The 21244-nt window shown below is 50.3% G+C and overlaps 1 protein-coding gene across 1 annotated transcript; it reads left to right on the top strand.

The window, feature by feature from the left end:
• The first annotated feature begins 2471 nt into the window (after positions 1-2471).
• On the top strand, positions 2472-4114 carry ID3 (inhibitor of DNA binding 3). Its single transcript, XM_040464675.1, has 3 exons — positions 2472-2851; positions 2985-3067; positions 3612-4114. The coding sequence occupies exons 1-2, from the start codon at positions 2552-2554 to the stop codon at positions 3042-3044; spliced, it is 360 nt and encodes a 119-aa protein (XP_040320609.1). The 5' UTR covers positions 2472-2551; the 3' UTR covers positions 3045-3067; positions 3612-4114.
• The last annotated feature ends 17130 nt before the right edge of the window (positions 4115-21244 follow it).

Genomic DNA, 21244 nt, shown 5'->3' with positions numbered 1-21244 from the left:
CATTTTGCAGAAAATTCGGCTCAGAAAGGAAGGAAATTCGTCCAAGGCCACATTGCAAGGTGTTGGCATGGCCAAGCCACAATTCTGCTTGCTAATCCCACTGCATCCTTCTCCTGCCTTGTGTCACACAGCCCATGGGTATTTCAGCCTGAAAGCATCTGGGGAAATAATAAACGTGAAGGTGCTTTGCAAACAGCTACACAAGCCTGAGGCATCAGTGGTAGTAACAGAGGAGGGGAAAGGAGTGACGAGAACCTGTGTGGACCTGTGGACCGAGCACCTACCACACACCTGGCCCCATGCCGTGTCCCCAGGCACCAAGGAGAGTAACAGATCTGGTGGAGGGAGCATGTCGGGTGCCTTGCAGAGCAGAGGCATGCAATAAGTATTTGTTGAATAAATGAGGTAGGTCTAATTAGCTTCATTTTATAAATTGGGGGATCGAGACACAGAGTTGACTTAGTACAACATCATTAGTAAAAGAGAAGAGATTTGAACATAAATCTGCCTGGCCCCAAAGGCCATAATTTTCCCAGAACCCCCTCCCCCATACACACCCCGGGTTTGACCATTTTGCACAAACCACGGAAGTCTGCATGATAGAAAAGGAAAAGGTTTTCTATTTGGTCGTTCAGGAGTCGGCATTCTCTTCTTCTGATGTCTGTAGTTATAGACTGACTTGTGTACTCCCAAGTTGTTTTCTTCCTCCTTCTTGTGCTAGAGTATGAGAAACTTAAAACCATTAATATTCTAGAAGAAATCTTTAGAAGACCCCTTTCTTGGAACAGAGCCCTGTGGTATGATGGCAAACAACGGTACTTCAGGGTTAGCTCTGCCATTAGCTATGGCGTGACATTGGACATGTTTTATCGCCCCTCTCTGGGCCTTTTACCATCCCACACCTGCTTGTCCAAATTTCATAAAGCCTTAGATTCCTGGTATTTGGAAGGATTTGAAATAATCATTGACACCACCTCCCCATATTATTCCCAAGGCAACCAAGGCCAGGGTACCTAGGCTTGTTCAGGAGTGTGTGGCAAATTATTGGCAAGGCTGGGATGTTGATTCCAGTGTCCTTTATACTATGACTATTTTGAGACTCCTTTAGCTCTGGGCTCCCATTGTCCTGTTAATCAGTGCCACATACTATAGAACTCTTAATTGTTTCCTGTGTTAATCTTGTCTCCCCAAATTGTGAGATTCTTGAGAGCAGGAGTCACTGTTTTATGTGAGGTGACTCCATAAATATTTACCAACTGATTGATTTAGGAAACAACCATTGGGGGATCCCACCTGGTCAGTTCCAAGATGAAAACCAGCACTTTGAGGCTGCAAATTCCCTAAAGTTCTGGGAAGTTACAAGAAAACAAGCAGGGAATACTTGAGTGCAATGTCCTGTTGCAATACAGAGCTTAGCTCTTTCCTGGGCTCTCAGATAGAGCTGGAGCTATTTCAGCAAGGCTAAGAATAATCAAGTCCAGGTGGCCTACCCTTCCATTGCAGAAAGGGACAGACAATAGAGTGATGAAATTACCAAACTATTGTTTTCTGCATAGAGGTGTGTGGAAAGGGCAAAGCAAGAATTAAGAGATTCGCTGACCCAGTGTGGGACTCCTAAAAAGACTAATGAAGAAACTATCCTGTCTGTAGGCCCATATTTAAAATCCAGTCCAAAAGTCTAATCAAACTCACTTCCAAAACACAACTGGGCATATATTTGGCTCCTTATGGAGTGCATAGGGCCAGAGGGTGGGACCTCCTTTCTTTCTCCATGCAAAAATCAGGGATTCAGCCTGCTTTCTCTTTTTTTTTTTTTTTCTTTTCCCCTGTTGCTCAAATAAATAGTGTTCTTTGCTCAAACCCCCTTCCCCTCCTCCTTCTGCAATCTCAGCGCCTAGCCCAAATCTGTTTTCTTCATTGTAACCTCAGCTTCACCGCAATTAATTTTTTTCCCCTCTGGTCACAAGATAATTCCTGACGCCAGTGAGTCTGGAGGTCAGACGAACAGCAAATTGGGGAACAAGGCGGCACTAATTCCTTACAAGTTTCCCTTGAAAAATCCTTTGCTTTAAAAAAAAAAAAAAAAAAAAGCTTCTTTGCTGTTCAGGGATTTATGACCTCAGAGGAGCTGTGGGTTCGAACCAGTGTTGGGCTGTGGGTGGACTGGCAGGGGGCAGGGAACTCAAAGATCTGGGGCGCTGCCAGGAAAAGGCAAATTCTTAAAGTTAATAGTTTTAAGTGATTTTTAAAATCCTTGCTGGCAAAGAGGCCTGCCTCTCCCCAGTATCAGCGCTTCCTCATTCTTTGAATCCGCGGCTCCGCGGTATTCGGCGTCAGACCAGCCTGAGGAAGCCTGTTTGCAATTTAACCGGGTTGTGAACGCCCAGGGCTGGCGGAGGCGGGGCCGAGGGTCACGTTTTGCATAAGGGGGCGTGCCTTCGAGGCGGGCTCTATAAGTACGGGCCGCTGAGAGCGTGCGCGCGTTGCCAGCTGCCTTAGGGGTCCGTTGGCTCTCTGGGTCCTTTCGGCACCTCGGGTCTCATTCCTCAATATGAAGGCGCTGAGCCCGGTGCGCGGCTGCTACGAAGCGGTGTGCTGCCTGTCTGAACGCAGCCTGGCCATCGCGCGGGGCCGCGGCAAGGGTCCGGCAGCCGAGGAGCCGCTGAGCCTGTTGGACGACATGAATCACTGCTACTCGCGCCTGCGAGAACTAGTACCCGGAGTACCGCGAGGCACTCAGCTTAGCCAGGTGGAAATCCTGCAGCGCGTCATCGACTACATTCTGGACCTGCAGGTGGTTCTGGCCGAGCCCGCCCCGGGACCCCCAGACGGCCCGCATCTTCCCATCCAGGTGTGTGGGGGCGTGCGCGGGAGCCGGGGCGGGGCTGAGCTCCGGAGCCCGGATGCTGCTGAGAAACCCCCCCCCCGCCCCCGAGCGTTCCCAAATACCATGCATAACTTTCCCCTCTTTTTCTTTCTCCCAGACAGCCGAGCTCGCTCCGGAACTTGTGATTTCCAACGACAAGAGGAGCTTCTGCCACTGACCTGGCAGTCCTGGCGCCTCCAGGTGAGTATCCGCCGCCTTCTCCAGGGGCTGGAGGTGGGGCGGTGCTTAAACGACAAATCATGGAATTGGTAGGCCTGCCAAGGGATTGGGGCCTCCTCAGCGTAGGGAAAACGAGGCCAGAGAGGGGCTAGTGACTTACCCGTGGTCACATCAAATGAATGACGGAACCAATTCCCATCCAGTGTGCGTTTCAACCTTCAACGCACTTTGCCCCTGCCCTCCCCCCCCCCCCCACCGTGGCCAAAGACACGAGAAAGTAGGCGCAGGTAAATAAAATAGCCGTTCTGTTTGGAGTTTGGTAAAGGAAGCTGTGTCTTTCAGCCCTTGTCCAACTAGTGTCAATTCCAAGAGGGCGGGGTGGTTGCGAGCTCCGCCTGTGGTCCTTTGGCGCCAACTGGGTGGGGGCAGCGTGGGGCGCGGAGTTATCAGCTGGAGGTAGAGACCAAGTTTCCTCCCTGGCGCCGGGCAGTCTGCGGACGGCCCCCGCCTCGGCGCGCTCGGCGGAAACTGATGGCTCCCTGGTCTTCTTTCCTCCCCCGCCCAGAACGCAGGTGCTGGCGCCCGTTCCGCCTGGGACCCCAGGAACCTCTACGGCCGGAAGCCCGAAGGCATGGATGGGCCCCAACCTCGCCCTGCCCACTTGACTTCCCCGAACCCCTGCCTCGAGGCTGGACCTGGCGCCCGGGAGCGAAGGACTGTGAACTTGGGTGGCCTAAAGGGCCAGAGCTAGCTCTGGGCACCAGCTGGGCAACGTCACCCAGCCCCCACCCCACCCCCAGGTTTTAAAGACTATCTTTCAGAGTGTGGAGGTGGGGGGTGGTGGGGGGGAGTGGCTGCTCTCCAAAGTCTGCCAAGGCAGCAGTAGAGCTGGTCTTCTGGTCTCCTTGGAGAAAGGCTCTGTTGCCCTGATTATGAACTCTATAATAGAGTATATAGCTTTTGTACCTTTTTTGCAGGAAGGTGACTTTCTGTAACCATGCAATGTATATTATTAAACTTTTTATAAAAGTTAACATTTTGCATAATAAACGGTTTTTAAACACTTGAGTATATAGTTTGGTTCCTTAAGTTGCTAACACTCTGCGAAGACTGAATTTAGGGGAAATACATGTCCTTGGACCTTGGGGAAAAAGCAAACTTGCTTATTTAAGGGGAATGGGAAAATGCCAGCTAAGACTGGAGTGTGTGTGTGGGGGGGGTGGGGAGTGGAAAAGGCTCATGATGGGAGCTCCACATCCATTGAGGTTTGGGTGCAGAGAAGATCCTGGCCCTTGTCCCCTCATTTTACAGATGAGGGAAGATGTGAGGGGAAGTGGCTAGCACAAGCTCACCCAGCAGGTTGGGAGCTCAGGATAGAAATTAGGTTTCCTGAGCCCCAGTTCTTAGGTCCCTTGAGCTCTTTGCTGCGTTACCAGATGGTCGTCGTCTTCAATGTCATTAATGATTCATGAGGTCTTTCTAGCAGGGGATGTGGAAGAGTAGTCTCACCTGGTGCCCAGACGGGTGGTGGTTGATAGACCCATTTCAGAGATGAATAAGCACATGGGGGCCTGGTTTCATTTCCCTCCTCATGCTCTCTGGTTTGGCTTCCCCTTGGGCTTTCAAATTTGGAAAAAGTAGGAGAGGGGTTTTTCTCGTCCCTCAAATCCCTAGCCGCTCTGATCAGAATGATTTGGGTGCTCGTTGGAAATACTAGTTCCAACTAGTTGGTAGTTGAGGGCTCTGAGACTAGAAGAAGCTGCCCTACAGCCTCCAATGCTTTCGGTATTTCCTTCCTATAACACCTCCGTCGGGAGTCTACTCTGTAAAGCATCTTTATCCCTTTTTTAGAAACGGAGAAACCAAGGCTCAGTAGATAATGGGTCTCAGGTTCTCAGAGCCCCTTGAGAGAAAGCGATGGGATTTTAACCTAACTACAGTGACTATAGTTGTAGGGGACAGGGACAGAGCCTGAGACTGGCCATTCCATAGGTCCAGGTCTGAGAGTAGGGCAGAAGACAAGACCCCCCCCCCAAACCCACACCATCCCCTTTTGCCCCCCACCTGGCAGCTCCCCAGGTGGGCTCCACCAGGCTCCTGGCCTCACTAGATTCCTGTTTATGATATGATCTCATCTGTGTTGGCCCCTGGCATGAGTTACTTCAATATTTCATAACAAACAGGTCACGTCATCACCCTTCATGCCTTAACCTTGGTGAGCTTTCAGGGGTGAACGGGGGCATGTGCAGGGGGGCGAGGGGGGGGGGAACTTCTGTCTTTGCTAACCGGCTGACCAGCCGTTCCTGTTTCCTGGTTTCTTCTGACGATCCGATGGCAGGTATGAACACTCTTCAGAAAATACGTGCACACACCTTTGGAGAGTAATAGCAGACCTCCAGTCCCCTGGGAAGTTCTCAGTCCCCATGCGTGGAACTCTTGCTCAAACCAGGTAGACCCAGGTTGGGTCCACCTTGGTTTGGATTGTTGGGTGTGCTTTGCTGGCTCTGGAGACAGCCACACGGGTGCAGATCCTGACTCTGTCCCATGCTAGCTATACAACTGCAAGCTAGACTGCCTCTCTTTGACCTTCAGGTTCCACATCTAACTAATTGCTGATCCTGAGCATACTATTCGGAGGCCCCCGGCTCTACATTAGACCATGAACTGCAGTAAAGCCAGGCACTGAGCTTCTACCCTTTCTGCCACAGCATGCTGCTTCCTGCTCACTCTGCCAGGTGACCTTGAGCAAGCCGCTTCACCTCTCCAAGCCTCTCTCCTCCTTTGCCCAGCAGCTGGCAGCTCTCGAACTCTCCCTCCCTGGACAGAAGATAATGGTGGGAAAGTTCTTTGAAATGCATCACACACCTACAAGGTATTATTAAGCTAATTCCAAGGAAATTGCCTGTCAGGTCTGCTGAGACTGAGCTGTTCAGGTGGCCGGGACAAAAGCTGAAACCAGGCTGCCAATTCATTAGTCATTAGAGAGTGAAAGCAATTTGGCCTCAGGTCGGAAAAGTCTGAGAGAGAGGATAGTGTCTTCTGTTATAATCACCTATTGAGTGCCTGCCAGATGCCAGGCTCTATTTTATCTTCTTTTCTTCTAATCCTCACCACAACCCAGCAAAGTGGGTGTCATTATCCCCATTTTACAGAAGAAACCGATTCAGAGGGGCTGAGGAACTGGATGCCGCTCACACCACAAAGAAGTGGCACAGCAAGGATTAGGAAGCCCAAGTCCGCGGAGCTTCAAAACCCACGTCTTCACGTCGACTCCAGGCCAGTTCTTCTCCCTCTCCGTTCCCTGTGCCGGGTACTAGTTCAGTCCCCAGTGGGTGCTTGCTGAAGGAACGACCCAGGGCCACCTCGGGTCTCTCCCTCCTTTGTGAAAGGGGGTGACGGTCCTTCCCTTACAGGTTTGGAATTCAGATGAAAGGGAACATACATGAAGCATATGCCAGGCTCTCTGAAACACAAGGGTCAGTAAGACTCAGCGTCTTACGTCCATTATCGCATCAGCTCTGAAATAGGGCCATTTGGGAGAGATTTGTACTTTGTAAATAAAAAACAAAACGAAACTAACAAAACAGGCTCAGAACACGCGAAGTAACTTGCCCGAGGCCACCCAGCGCCTAAGTAACCAAGCAGGGATTCAAATTCATGCCCGTGACACCGGAGATGATGCCCTTTGGAGGAGGCCAGTGATAGCTCTCCCCGGCTGCGGATGCACCCGACAACCTTCAATTATCTGTTTTCCCGGCCTCATCACCTCTCACGGCCACCACTCTTCATTCCCCAGGCTACACTCTAAAGCCTCCTGTCGCTCTCTTTCCCGCAGAACTGCTTCTCGGCTCCCCTCTGCCCGCGCTCCCCACCCTGCAGCCGGGCAGCCGCTTTCCACCCGCCGCGGCTCGGAGCCCGGGCAGGGGTGGAGCCTCGGCCCACGTGGCCCGGAGCCCCGCAGGGCGGAGGAGAGCCGGCCCCGCCCCTCGCCCCGCCCCCGGCCCGGCGACCCGCGCTCCCCCCCCCCCCCCCGCGGGCCCTGGGGGCCGCTCGCAGGTGTTCACTGGCGCCCGGATGTCTGAGCTCTGGCTCCGCTCTGGCTCCGGCTCCCTCCGCAGCCTGCGGGCGGGGCTCCCAGCCCATCCGGAGCCTCGCGGCGCCCCCGCCGCTCTGCCAGCAGCGCGGCCTCCCAGTTCCCAGCCTCCCGGCCTGGGGGGGGGGGGGGCCCAGCGGAGTCGCTGACCCGACTGCTCTCCCGCTGCCCCCAGCTGCGCTCGGGCCGCTGCAGCCTCAGCGTGCCCCCACCCCGCTTCCTGCCTAGGCAGTTTTGCCCTGGCCGGGCGGCCGCCCTGGATCGCACCCCGTTCCTTCCTTCCTTCATTCTTTCAGGCTACTCGCATTCCTCGAGCGCCTGCGACGTGCCCCGCACGAGGCCAGTCCGACCTTCCGAGTGTGGCCCCAGGCCCACCGGGGTTCTCCGGGAAGCCTCTGTCCTCCGCCCCAGTCTCCCTCCCCATCCCGCCCCACTCTCCTCTCTGACGTCCTGTTTCACCCACAGTTTAGCATTGAATTGTTCTCTGGTTATTTCTCCTGTTAAGGGTCCGTCAGTGACAAGGTCAAGGGGTCTCCTTGCGACCCAAATCAGGGGTGAGTCTGCAAGTAGGGTAAGGAGTCAGAGTGTGGCCAGAGCTGGAATTCTGCCAGACTGCGGCAGGGTTTGCGGATAAACCTGCTGGCAGGTAAACCCAGAGCCTGGGTTAATAGACACGGTGGGAAGGTCAGTCCGAGTAGCCATCAGTGGTCGAGGATAGTGAGTCAGTCTATGGGTCGGGTAGGTGGACAGTCCAGATCAGGGCTGTAGGTTACTTAGGAAAGGATTTGAGGATTGCCTTTGACAAGTCAGATAAAGGGGGTGGGGGGTGGGGGGGGTGGTGCTGTAACGTTTGAACTCAGATTCATATTCCTCCAGAGCTGGGGGCTGACTGTAGGTAGTCTCCCCCCTAAACCACCCAAGCTGTAGAACTGACTTTCCATCTGGGGACCCTCCTTCTCCTCAACACCACCACCCCACTCCACCTGGTGCCAGATGTAGGAGGCAGAGCCCTCACGGGGCCAGACCATGGTCAAAGGGAGCCCAGGGGGGTAGTAACACGGGCCAAGGTAGGGAGGCCATAGGCTTCCTGCCAACCCCACCCTGGAGCCACCTTGGTCTGGGGGTAAGTTGATGTTCTTCCCTGCACCTTTTGTCATTTGCTCGTAAATCTAAAGCTTGTCATGGATAGAAGGGCTCTTATGGGTCACAAATGTGGCCCAGAGAGGAGAAGGAACCTGCTCGGCGACACACAGAAAGTTGCTAGTCAAGACAGGACTCAAACCCAAGCCTCCTACCTGCCTATCTAAGGGCTCTTTTTGTGATAGCTGCTTACCCTGAGCAGAGACCGTCATTCCCACTTTAGAGATGGGGCAGCTGAGACCCTGAGAGGCTTAGGGCCTCACACGCTTTCTGCAGAGAGACTGTCAGGGGCTGGTCCACACCCCTGTCCCTCCGGGCACCCTGAGGATCTGGAAATGTGAAGTCAAGGACGGTGGTTCGCTGGAGCATTGCCTCGTTGTCATTGCCACCCAGCCACCTCCCTCCTGCTCTCATTAGGAGCAAATGAAACAAGGGTGGCCAAGCATGAGTTGGAAGCTGGGGAGGGGAGAGAAACCCTTTTTAAGAACTGCTGGGGAAAAGCTTAGCTGGGTTCTTGTGGAAACATATGGAACTCATTACCCTAAGTCGAGGTGGTCCCTGGCCAGCTGGCAGTTGGTTTGGGGCTAAAAGTGTGAGCTGTGTGGCAATAAGGGTACCAAGGCATGGTGGACCCCTTGGAAATACCCCACCTGCTCACTGATCCAGGTTCTTCTTGAACCTGGTTTTGTTTCTAGTCCATGCCATTTTTTAGCATTAAACCAAAAAAAAAAAAAAAAAAAGTTTAAAAATAAGGGTTTCAAGACATTCCAGGCCACTAGGCCACTGTAGGTCACGCGAGGAGGAGGTGAGGACTCGAGGACCATCAAGACAGATGCTACGGCACCACACACACACCCTGGCTCACACACATCCCTTCCCCAGCAGGGCCCCTGACAGGTCTTACTGTGGGGTCCAGATACACGAAGGATTGATCCCAGCTTCCATTCAGATGGGTCCCAAGGAGCCTAAATGTTGGTCACGCATCTCGTTAATGGCATTTTCCACCGTAGATTTGTCTCCTTCTACAAAGAGAGCAGCAAGTAGGTGTTCAAAAGAGGCCACTCACTCGTGCACAGCATTTTCATCTACATGGTAATAGGAGACTTGAGGGGCTGCCTCTATTTCACTCCTGCGAGGCCCACAGATATCAGGGGACCCGCAAAAGTTCACCCTGGAGTAAGTGTCAGAGCCCAGGTCTCCAATACAGCCTCCACATCCAGTGCCGTTGATGTCTGTAGCTCTTTTAGAACTCTGTACAAACCAATGAATCATACAGAATTGGCCTCAGCCAGCCACTCGAGCCCTCCCGCGCTTTCTGAGTCTGGGAATCAGACAGATGCTGGTTGAGATCCTGACTTTGCTGCGTATCAGCTGCGCCCTTACAGGTAAGTTACTTATCCTCTCCGAGCCTCACATGACTGCTTTGATGATTCAATCAGATGACATATGTAAAGTGCCTGGCACTGGGTAGGCCCTGGGTGACCCCAACCACAGAGCTAGCTGGGCATGGCTGTCACATTCCTCATATAATTCTTTGCTCATCTTTCCAGGGAGGCAGTGTTGTTGGCATAATCCAATCACGGCATCTCAGCACTGCCTGCCCAGCACAGATGCCCTTCAGAGCCCTTTCACACGCACCCAGGAGCATCTGATCAGCAAGACAGCCAGGTGTCTTGAGGAGTAGAGCTGGGACTAAAAGCAGGACTCCAGCCCCCTAGTACCTCCATTCCCAGGCTGTGCCACATTGGACAAGCTCCTTCACCTCCCTGAGCCTCAGTTTCCACCCCCCCCCTTTTTTTTAAGTTTATTTCTTTTGAGAGAGAGCAAGAGAGGGGCATCTGGGTGGCTCAGTCGGTTGAGTGTCCGACTTCAGCTCAGGTCATGATCTCACGGTTCGTGAGTTCAAGCCCCACATCAGGCTCCGTGCTGACAGCTCAGAGCCTGGATCCCGCTTTGGATTCTGTGTCTCCCTCTCTCTGCCCTTTCCCCACTCACACTCCGTCTCTCTCTCAAGAATAAATAAACATTAAAAAAATTAAAAAAAAAAAAAAAAGAGAGCAAGAGAGAAAGAGAGAGGGAGAGTCAGAGAGAAAGGGAGAGAGAGAATCCCGAACTGACTCCATGCTGTCAACACGGAGCCCAGCGTGGGGCTCGATCCCACAAACCATGGGATCAGGACCTGAGCAGAGATCAAGAGTCGGATGCTTAACCGACCGAGGCAGCCAGGCACCCTGAGCCTTAGTTTTTCATCTGTAAAACTCCCAACGGCCCCTCTTTCAAAGGGTGGTCGTAGGAATGAAATAAGACAACAGAGGTAGAGTACCTGGTACAGGTGAGGGGCTTGGGGCTGGCAGCCTTCCTGATTTTATCAGGAGAAAGTCAAGCAGCAGCCAACTGTTTCTTCATCATCCTCACCTGCAAGTCCTTTTGCCAGTGTTCAATTGAACTGACAACAGATAATGCGGATGTTCTAATTCTTGGTGTTGAAATGCTTCTGTGTGCCCACATTGCTCCACTTGGCGGCTGCGTGAACTTGATCAGGTGACTTAACTTCTTTCATCCTTAGTTTCCGCATCTTTCTGCACCTATAAAACGGGGGTGATAGTGCCTGCAACAGTTGTGAGGATTAAACTAGTTAACACACAGAACTCTCAGACTGGTGCTTGGTACGTAAAAAGAGCCCCCCGATACTAGTTGTCTTTCGTTATCTTAAAAGACCACGGGAAGTTTACGTTCTCATGCATTCTATAGCCATCTGTGCTTTATGAAGTCATAATGTCTCAATTTTTTAAGTAACGTTGACATTTCAGAGAGATGTGCAGGTTTTCATCACATGCCTTTCTGAGACCCAGCCAACTTCACACGTAGTCACACATGTGCACACGCCCCTGCACGTGTAGACACACACACTTTGAGAAAGCCATGCTACACTATGCTGCTTCCCAAATGGGCTGAAACCACCCCTCTTACCTTGGAGAACTGCCTGCACTCTCCCTCCCCCTCATCATGCTTTGTGGAGTGAGACAAGAAAGGGTGGTCACCTCTCAGCAGGAGCGTACTCTAGGCAAAACTGACTTGGGAGCAAGTCCAGGCTCCAGCTCTTAAGCTGAGAGTTAGAGCCCGGGTCCCAGTCCTGGCTCTATCCCTCTCTTGCTGTGCAACCCTGAGCAAGTACCTTCACTTCTCTGAGCCTTGGCGTCTCCTCTGTGAAAAGGGGCTGACCGTTTCTGCCTTGCAGGATTGTTGTAAGGATTAGGGAAATCCTAGAAAGCCTGGCACACAGTGGCTGCCCCATAAATGAGAGCTGTTAAGAGCTTGGCTGTTTTTTAAATTTAGTAAAAGCTATCTTTTATATATTCCTCAATAAAATGGGGCTATTGTTTCTATGCCTTACATAATATGTTTTATTTTTTTTTAATTTTTTTAACGTTTATTTATTTTTGAGACAGAGAGAGACAGAGCATGAACGGGGGAGGGTCAGAGAGAGAGGGAGACACAGAATCTGAAACAGGCTCCAGGCTCTGAGCGTTCAGCACAGAGCCCGACGCGGGGCTCGAACTCACGACCGCGAGATCGTGACCTGAGCCGATGTCGGACGCTTAACCGACTGAGCCACCCAGGCGTCCCTGTTTTATTGGTTTTAAACACATCTGTTAATCCAACAAAGGTTCCCCCCCCCAAAAAAACATTATTTTATTTCCCATTTTATTCATATTTTACGATGTCTGGGCAAATCGTTGAAGCCTCCTGAGGCTCAGTTTCCTTATCTCTAAAATGGGGAAAATGCCTTCCTCACCAGGTTGTTTTGAGAATTTAATGAGGTGGTGTATGTAAAAGTGCTTTGTAAAGTCAAACAAGTGGAAGAGATTATTTTCTGCCCTCTTGCCCTTCCCCTCTCACTAGGCTGAATTCCTCAAAGACAGGAGGGAGTTTTGTTAACCTTTGTATCCCCAGCACTGAATGTGTAGTAATAAACCTAGTAATAACAGTGACAGCGATAAGAACTTTCATTTCTTGAACACCCACTGTGTGCCGTGTCCCAGACTAAGTGCATCATCGTAGGGGAAGGAGGAAGGATAGACATTTAGAAGTTTTTGGTTCCCTCTGCTGATTATTTAAAGGTGAAGGAATCGTTTCACGTTTCCCATGGGCAAGTTCTGTCTTCTATACTGCAGATAAATTAATCTCATTCTCGGGTCTTATCCATTGTTTGGCCAACCCAGTCGGGTAACAAGAATAGTAGTTTTTAGTTTCCTTATCCACAAAATGGGCTTGTGAGCAACTTGCCTCATAGAAAAGTGTCCCACAAATGACAGCTTGCCTTCCCTCTTCTTTCCTCCCCACCTCCTCACACCTTTCCTTTGGAGAAGATGGTGATAGGTCAAGATGACTGGGCAGAGGGCTGAGTCCCTTCACCCCTCTGGACTTTTGTTTCTTTTTGGCACAGGAAGATCTTTCTGGAATACTTCCCTGATTCTGAAACCCTCCGAGTCTTGCCTCTTTCAGAAATTCTCCCTTATCGGCTACACTGCCAAATATTCGACTCACCCAAATACCACATGCCCCCCATGAGCATGTTGTGTGTTCCAAGTAGATTTAAACTCTAGGGGCGCCTGGGTGGTTCAGCAGGTTAAGCCTCCGGCTTCAGCTCGGGTCATGATCTCACTGTTAGTGAGTTTGAGCCCTGCGTCATGCTCTGAGCTGTCCTGGAGCCTGCTTCAGATTCTGTGTCTCCCTCTCTCTCTGCTGCCCTCCCCCCAAGTGAAATAAACATTAAAAAAAATTTTTTTTTAAGTCCAGGAAGGCAGAGTTGTGTGTTAGGGGTTTGATTTCTATTTCCCTAAGCATTTCTTCATCATCTCACTTCATCCTTTATAAACCTTTCAAAGTCCCCAGGTCACAGATGAGGCAGCTGAGTCTAAGAGACAAAAAGAGCCTCGGTTAAGACCAGAGAGCCAGTCCTATGACCCAAGACATGCCAGGAGCCTATGTGAGCTCAGGTACTCTCTAGTACCTTCTTTTCTTTTTTCTTTAAAGATTTTATTTGGGGCGCCTGGGTGGCTCAGTCGGTTAAGCATCCGACGTCGGCTCAGGTCATGATCTCACGGTTTGTGGGTTCGAGCCCTGCAGCGGGCTTTGTGCTGACAGCTCGGAGCCTGCTTCAGAGCCTATGTCTCCCTCTCTCTCTGCTCCTCCCCCACTCTCACTCTGTATCTCTGTCAAAATCGACATTAAAAAAAAAGATTTTATTTATTTTTATCAGGTAAACTCAGCACCCAACATGGGGCTTGAACTCATGACCCTGAAATCAAGAGTCACATGCTCTACCGACTAAGCCAGCCAGGCACCCCCTTTGAGTGCCTTCTCGATACCAGGCTCTGTGCTTGGTTCATCCTCCCAGTAATTTAAAAAAGCAGATGTTGTCCCCACTTTCCAGACAAGTAAGCTGGGATTTGGACAGGTAAAGTAACGCGCCCAAATCAGACAGCAGTAAGAGACAGAATCCTGATTTGATCAGGGCTGCCTCCTGAATGTGTGATTTTTGTTTAATATTTTGAGGCACTTTTGCCGTTTGGGGGCCTCGGAAGATGGCCTCTCCAAGTCTCTGCAGTGGTAGTCTTTTACCCCAAAGTAAGGAGTGACTTCCAAGGCTGACCCCATGCCCAGTTTTCTCGGCCTCAGCAGCAAGGTCAGGGGATTCCTAGAGCACAGCACACAGAGCTCCTGCAGCAGCATCTGCATCAAGTGCCCCCATCCCCAAAGCCCATTGTCTCCCCAGGAGACAATACAGATAAAGGACCCAGCCTAGTGGGCTGCCTGCATCAATCTGTAACCATGGAAACCCCTAGGGAGACAATTCCAAAGCTCCCCCAGCCACCCTCCGCCCTGCAGCTGTGGCTCCAGGAACCCAGCCTCCAGCAGAAGGGGCATCGCTGATAATTGCCACCCCCCACCACTACACTACCAAATGGGACACAGCTGGGCTCTCCTCCCCACACATCGTCCCAGCCTCTCAGTCCTAGAACTGGTGTTAGCAAAGGGGCCTTGGATACATTTAAGGCCTAAAGTTTATTTCTGTTGCAGGAAGGTCAGTTCCGTGAGATTCGGGCGCAGGCTGAGATAGATCATTGATCCCAGGGTTGCCCACAGGGGGAAAGGGGACTCTGAATCCTTAACCCTTGAACTGTCAACCGGGCCTCCCAGGAAGGGCTTAGGTCCTCAGCACATGACTCCCCTCTGGTGGCCAGTTGCTGTAATTGTCAGTGGAGGCTCCAGGGAGGAACAAAAATGACTTCTTCCTGGGTAGCTGCTGTGATCCAGACACCTACACATATTAGATCTAATCCTCATAACTACCCTGTGAGGTGGGTGTTCTTACCCTACTCACATGTACTGAAGCCAAGGCTTTCTGAGGAAATCCTGAAGTAAGGCTAGATGGCAGAGTGGATGAACCCTGGCTCAAAACCTGCCCCATCATCACCAGCCCTGTGACCTTGGGCAAATTACCTAAACTTTCTGAGCCTCAGTTTCTTCATCTGCAAAGCTGGGGTGATAACAATACATAGTTCATAGGGATGTTATGAGGATTACATGAGTTAAGATTTCTAAGCTGTCAGAATGGTGACTGGCACATAGTAAATAAATACAATTCTGGGCCCTCATACTCAAGCTCTGTGCCTTCAAGGCATATCATTGAACTACTCCTGGCCTCAGTTCTTTCATCCGTCAAATGGGGCCAATCGTGGCTTCCCCACAGGGCTGTTGTGATCACGTGGATTTGTGGATTTGGGGTATGAATGTGCTTGCTTTGCTACTGTTAGCATTGCTGCTTTTAATCTGCCTGTTGGGGGAGGAACAATCATGAGGGTGGGGGGCGAGTGGGATTAGAAAGTAAGGGGACGCCTGGGCGGCTCAGTCAGTTAACTGTCTGACTTGATCTCGGCTCAGGTCATGATCTCATGCGTTGGGCTCTGGGCTGACAGAGGGCAGCCTGCTTGGGATTCTCCCTCTCTCCTCTGTGCCCCTCCTCCCGCTCTCTCTTTTTTAAAATAAATAAATAAACTTAAACAAAACAAACAAACAAACAAACAAACAAACAAGGAGAGTAAGGCCAGGAGAAGGTGGTGCCTGAGAATACTGGCTCCTATGACCTCTTTGGCCCCACAAGGTCCCCAGTTCCCCTAATGCAGAGTCACAAAGAGATTCTGACAGTGGCCACAAGCTTTCCTGGGAAGAGATTGGGAGTGATCCTTCAGCCATTCTAAAAAACTTCCATTGAGTTCAGTTCAGTAAGCAATTCTCGCACTTCTGCTCTGTGATGGGCGCTGGGCTGGATACTGGAGCGTAACGATAGACAAGACAAGGAACAGCTTAAATCTGGAGAAGAGGATAGAACAGAAGAACCACTGTAATTACACTGTGAAATGATGACAGCTTGAGATTCTTAATAGGAGGTGGGGAGCAGGCATCAGAGTTCTGATGGGGGGTGGGTGGTAGGAGCTATCACCACCCAGACCCATATGAACGTCACCTGGACTCCAAAGGCTGGGTGTCTTACTTATTTCAAGAGGATTCTGAGTCTTCTTTTCTTAGTTTTTTTTAAGTTTATTTATTTATTTTGAGAGAGAGAGAGAGAGAGAGAGAGAGAGAGAGAGAGAGAGAGAAAATTCCAAGCAGGCTCCGCAGGGTCAGTGCAGAGCCCCACCCGGGGCTCAAACCCACGAACCCATGAGATCATGACCTGAGCTCAAGTCCAGAGTCGGATGCTTAACTGCCTGAGCCACCCAGGCACCCCGAGTCTTATTTTTCAATGTTGGTAATTGATCTGGATCCTTGATTTTGCTGTCCCAGGTTCCAGTTCTGTTAATCTGAAGAGTTCTAGAATACCCACTGTTATTGAATGTTGTTTGAGATCACATATGTATACAAGGTACACAGCATTCTCCAAGATTTGTGTATCTGAGAAACTTGTGTCTGAGAGCAGACCTTTTTTTTTCCTGGTGGAAGAGACAAGACGCACGGGTGGCTCAGTCGGTTAAGCGTCCGACTCTTGGTTTCAGCTCATGTTGTGATCTCGTGAGTTGGAGCCCGCATGGGTGGCTCATGAGTGGAGTGGGTGAGTTGGAGCCCCATATGGGGCTCTGTGCTGACAGCATGGAGCCTGCTTGGGGTTTTTTCTGTCTCTCTGACCCTCCCCCCTCTCTAAATAAATAAACATTAAAAAAAAAAAAAAAAAGAGGAGAGAGGACATAGGTAAACAGGGAAAGCAGGGATGTTAGAGGGGAGTCAGAAGTGCATTCGATCAGAGCCTAAGGTCCTTGTGTGAAGGGTGCTGAAAATCAGAGGGGCTGGGGGCAAAGGGGTGGCCAGGCCATGGTGGGGAACTTCTTGCCAGAACTTATTAAGCTAGAGAGTGACAAGGTCAGGTGTGCATTTTAAAGAGTTCCTGCAGGAAGAGGAGATAATTAATTGGTAATTGCAGGAATTGTGGGTGGTGCTTGCCTACCCTACTAGTCTGGGCATCTCTATTGGGACTTGAATCCGACTGCCCTCCTACAACATGGGACCACCTTCACAGGACCCAACATCTGTGAAAACCATCTCCAGGGTCTGGAGACATCTGGGAAAGATCCGGCCAATTTGGTAGCCCTGGCCTTCCAGCAGGGCTGCGTTTTTCACATCTTTTTTCTCCTCCCCAAGCCCACAGTGTGTGTGTTTGGGGGGGGGGGGGGGGCGGTCGGGGCGGACTTGTTGACCAGAATAGATAGCCTTGCAGATTTAGGGCAGTTGCCTGAGTTTACCTCTAGATGGCAGCCTTAACCCTTAAACCTCACCAGCTTCCACCCAAAGGCCAGAGAGGAGAGAAAAGGAGTAACTACCAAGCTTGCCCAGCCACCTTAAGTGCACATCATTATCTCTGGTTTACAGTTGAGAAAACTAAGGCTCCAAGAGAGGCGAAGTCATGGGTCCAAAGTCACACAGATAGGCAGGTGGAGTGAAACTCAGCTTCTCTTCAGCTTCTCTTGAGCCGTAATTTCCTCACCTGCGAAACGAAACTGATCCACCTCTGGCAACGCAACCCTATTTTCTGTCACTATAGATTTACCTATTCTTGACATTTTACATTAATGGAATCATACAATAGATGGCCTTCCATGTCTGGTTTCTTCCACTTAGCGTAATGTTTTCAAGGGTTTCCGTGTTGTAGCCTGTATCAGTCCATCATCCCCTTTTATGACCGAATAATTTTCCATTGTACGGCTAACACATGAAATGTATCCATTCATCCACTGATGGACATTTGGGTTGTTTCTACTTTTTGGTTATTATGAATAAGTCTGCTGTGAACACTCATTCTCAATTCTTTTGGGTATACATCTAGGAGTGATATTCCTGCGTCTTATGGTAACTCTCTGTACAACTTTTTGAGGAACCGGCAAACTTTTTTTCCAAACCGTCAAACTTTTTTTCCAGTTTACATTCCTCCTGCAGTGTATGAGAGTTCCAATTTCTCCACATCCTGGACACTTGTTTTTGTCAGTCTCATCAATTACAGCCATCCCAGTGGGTGTGAATCTCATTGTGGTTTTGATTTCCTTTCCCTAATGGGCAGAGATTTTTCTCCCTTCCTTCCCACAGTGCCCATTTGGCTTCTCTCTTGATTTTAGGTTCATCTGAACAGGTAACACACTGGGGAGCCCCCAAACAGGAGGTCTGTACCTTCAGGAAGCTTCTATCAAGAATTTTGTATTTTGGGGGCGCATGGGGGGCTCCGTCGGTTAAGCCTCCGACTTCGTCTCACGTCATGATCTCACAGTTCGTGGGTTTGAGCTCCACGTCGGGCTCTGTGCTGACAGTTCAGAGCCTGGAACCTGCTTCGGATTCTGTGTCTCCCTCTCTCTGCCCCTCCCCTGCTCATGCTCTGTCTCTCAAAAATAAATAAAATGTTTAAAAAAAAAAAAAAGAGTTTTGTATTTTGATAAGCAAGACTTTGAACAGAGGGAATCTGAGCATTTTTCAGGAGACGATACACCAGAGATGAGGTACACCAGTTGGAATGGAAGTTTGCTTGGGTTTGGGAACTTTTCCAGAGTTTTGGGGTGTGTCTGGAATAGGGTCTTTCTCCCTTACCAGCTGTGTAGCCTTAAGCAAGTTCTTTAATGTCCCCCATGCCTTGGCTTCCTCGTCTGGGAAATGGCACTAAGCATCCCTAGCTTATTTAGTTGGGTGGGGCACACTCTTTCCACCCTCACCAATGTCTGCAGCAGTAGAACCCTGGATTCAGTAGCAGAATGTACCCTCCTTCACCTGGGACACTGGGGATAAGCTCTTTATTCAGAATGACTCAGTGCCTTGGGAGCCAGAGGTCTGAGTTCAGTTCCTGGTCTCATCTCTAACCAGCCCTTAGTCAAATCTCCCTGCATGTTTAAGCCTCAGTTTTCTCATCTGTCCAAATTGCACCTGTGTTATAGGGAAATATCAAGGTGATAGTGCATATAAAGTGCCTAGCTGGGTGCTTTATGCTGGGAGGTGCTCAGGAAATGTGAATTATCATCACCATATCACTGAGCACAGGCCTACTATGGCCTGGCACCCTCAGAGAGGACGGCAGAAAGATGAAAACAAAGCATGGGTCCTGTTCCCAAGGAGCCTAGAGTTTCCTTAAATGTCTGACTTCAGGCTTTTTGCTCCTGCCACTCCGCCATTTGAGTTGGGCCTTAAAGCTGTGTCAGAGTTGAGCACGAGGGGATGGAAGGGAGAAGGGGCCTTGGGGATATGGAGCCACGGTAGCAAAACCTGGGAGATGGGAGCGTGTAACCCAGGAATGGAAAACTGCAAATGTTGTAGTTTGGTTCCACTGGGGCTTCCTCTGGTCCATCTCACACAAATCTTAGATAAAATATATTAAGTGCCGGGGCACCTGGCTGGCTCAGTTGGTGGAGCATGTACCTGTTGATCTGGGCGTTGTGAGTTCAGTCCCACGTTGGGTGTAGAGATTACTTAAATATATGTTAAAAAGAAACAAATAAAATAAAATATATTAAGTGCACAGTAGTGCCCCTCTGAGGACTTTGAGGACAACTTGCTGAATCGCACAGTAAATAGACAGGTCACTTTTGCCATCCCCATTTCAAAGATGAGGAAATTGAGGCTCAGAGAGGCCCAGTAACCTGATCAAGAGCACACGCTAGGAATGGATGGGGCAGGGATTCGTGTTTGGGGAGATAGACTACAGATGTGCTCCCACAGGAATTAGTCAGTTCCCAGGCAGTGAAACTAAAGCCAGCCCCAGCTGCCCGAAACTCAACCACAGAGAGCTGGCTCTTGGCCCCCTTGGTGGCTCCCTTCTTTAGTCTCAGCCCCACCCTACCACCCCCATTTCCCTTCCTGGCCCTAGGGCTCTGCTCCTCCCCCAAACCTGCTCTGCCACAATTCCTTCCAGGATCCTTCATCTGTAAAATGGGGATAATGATAGTGCCTGTCTCAGGGGGGTGCTGTGAGAATCATCACCACCACCATTTCAATAGTGCCTCAGAGTCCTGTGAAATCAGCCGAGTAGAAGCATTGTCTGCGCTTGATAGTTGAGGAAACTGAGGTTGAGGGGTGGAGCAGCAGCCTGTCCAGGGGTGCTCAGCTAGGAAGCAGAGAACGCAACTTGACTTGGAGCCTCCTTACCACTAAACAGAGCTTTGTTTGTTGAGTCGAAACACACTACACATGGGAAGAGGTCAAGAAGCACTCTGGGAGGGGGAGGCAGGCAGGGAAGGCTTCCTGGAGGAGGTGAGGTTTAAGCTGGGCCTTGAAGGATCAGTGAAATGTGTAGACTGGAGTAAAAGGGTCTGTGTACTGGAGATAAGGCCAGAAATGTAACCACAGCTGCTATTTCTTTATGAACTAGGCTCCGTGCTGACAGCTTTACATGCATTATCTCATGAGATTTCCCCACAATCCAATGAGGTGGGTGTTAATAGGGATGAGAAAAGTGAGGCTCAGAGAGTTTATAAAACTTGCCTGGGATCACACAGTTAGTAAAGTAACTACCTGGGTTTGGGTTTGAACCCAGTGCTGTCTGCTACAAAGTCTGGGCTCTTAATCACCGTGCATTAGTGCCATTTCATCCATGACATCTGAGTTTGAGGACCTGGTATTAAGCTGGGGACTGACTCTGGAAGGTTTCGAAAGCCAGGCTCAGACCTGCATAGAAATCACATAGCACCAGGCAGGAACCGGCGGACCTGAATTTAGCTTCTGACAGCTGCACCACTCACTAGCCAAGGTCACATCTTGGAGCCTCGGCATCTCTAAACTCGAGAGCCAGGGGATGTAAATGGATTACCAGCAAAGAAAGTTTTGAAAGAGAGAGGAAGGCTCTTGTGACCAAAGGATTGTTTAGGAGAAACACGGCGATGTTCAAATATTTACTGAGTATTGGGCTCTGGGAATGTAACCGAGAACAAGAATGAGCTCCGCACTCCAGACCCAGCCCCCACCCAGGCCGGCATGGGGCAGGACACAGCTTGGGAGAGTGGAGGAGAAACCTCATATTGAAACAAACAAGGGCTCAGAAACAAACAAGGGTACACCTCTCTGTACCCGCAGACTGTGCCTCCCACTTGGGCCGGCACCTTGTCCAGATTGGACTGCCAGTTCTCAAATCAGTGAATCTCTGTGTGAGCTTGGGCAAGTTACGGAGTCTCTCTGTGTCTCCATCTTTACCACGAAGACCATCATGCCTCTTCCCAGGATTGTTGGATTCAATTAAATAAAACAACTCGTGTAATGATCTAACTAACGGGGAGCCTGACATATTGTAGGCACTCAGCAGATGTTAGTATCCTCCTATGAAGAGGTATAAATGTTAGGCTCCACCCATCGCCCCCTGCCAAGAAAGAAAACAGGTTGCTGGCTTTCATTTTAGCGGGGGAGAAAAAGGATATAAAAGCGTATATGCTAAGTAAGCAACC

Source organism: Herpailurus yagouaroundi, unplaced genomic scaffold (assembly GCF_014898765.1).
Source record: "Herpailurus yagouaroundi ecotype Mexico unplaced genomic scaffold, PumYag 77, whole genome shotgun sequence".
Taxonomy (NCBI): Eukaryota; Metazoa; Chordata; class Mammalia; order Carnivora; family Felidae; genus Herpailurus; species Herpailurus yagouaroundi.
The sequence above is the reverse complement of the archived record's forward strand: the minus strand, read 5'-3'. Positions and strand labels throughout refer to the sequence as shown.

Coding starts and splice junctions, on each gene's coding strand:
- ID3 (XM_040464675.1), top strand. CDS start 2,552: ATGAAGGCGCTGAGCCCGGTGCGCGGCTGCTACGAAGCGGTGTGCTGC. Junction 2,852..2,984: donor GCCCGCATCTTCCCATCCAG/GTGTGTGGGGGC, acceptor TCTTTCTCCCAG/ACAGCCGAGCTCGCTCCGGA.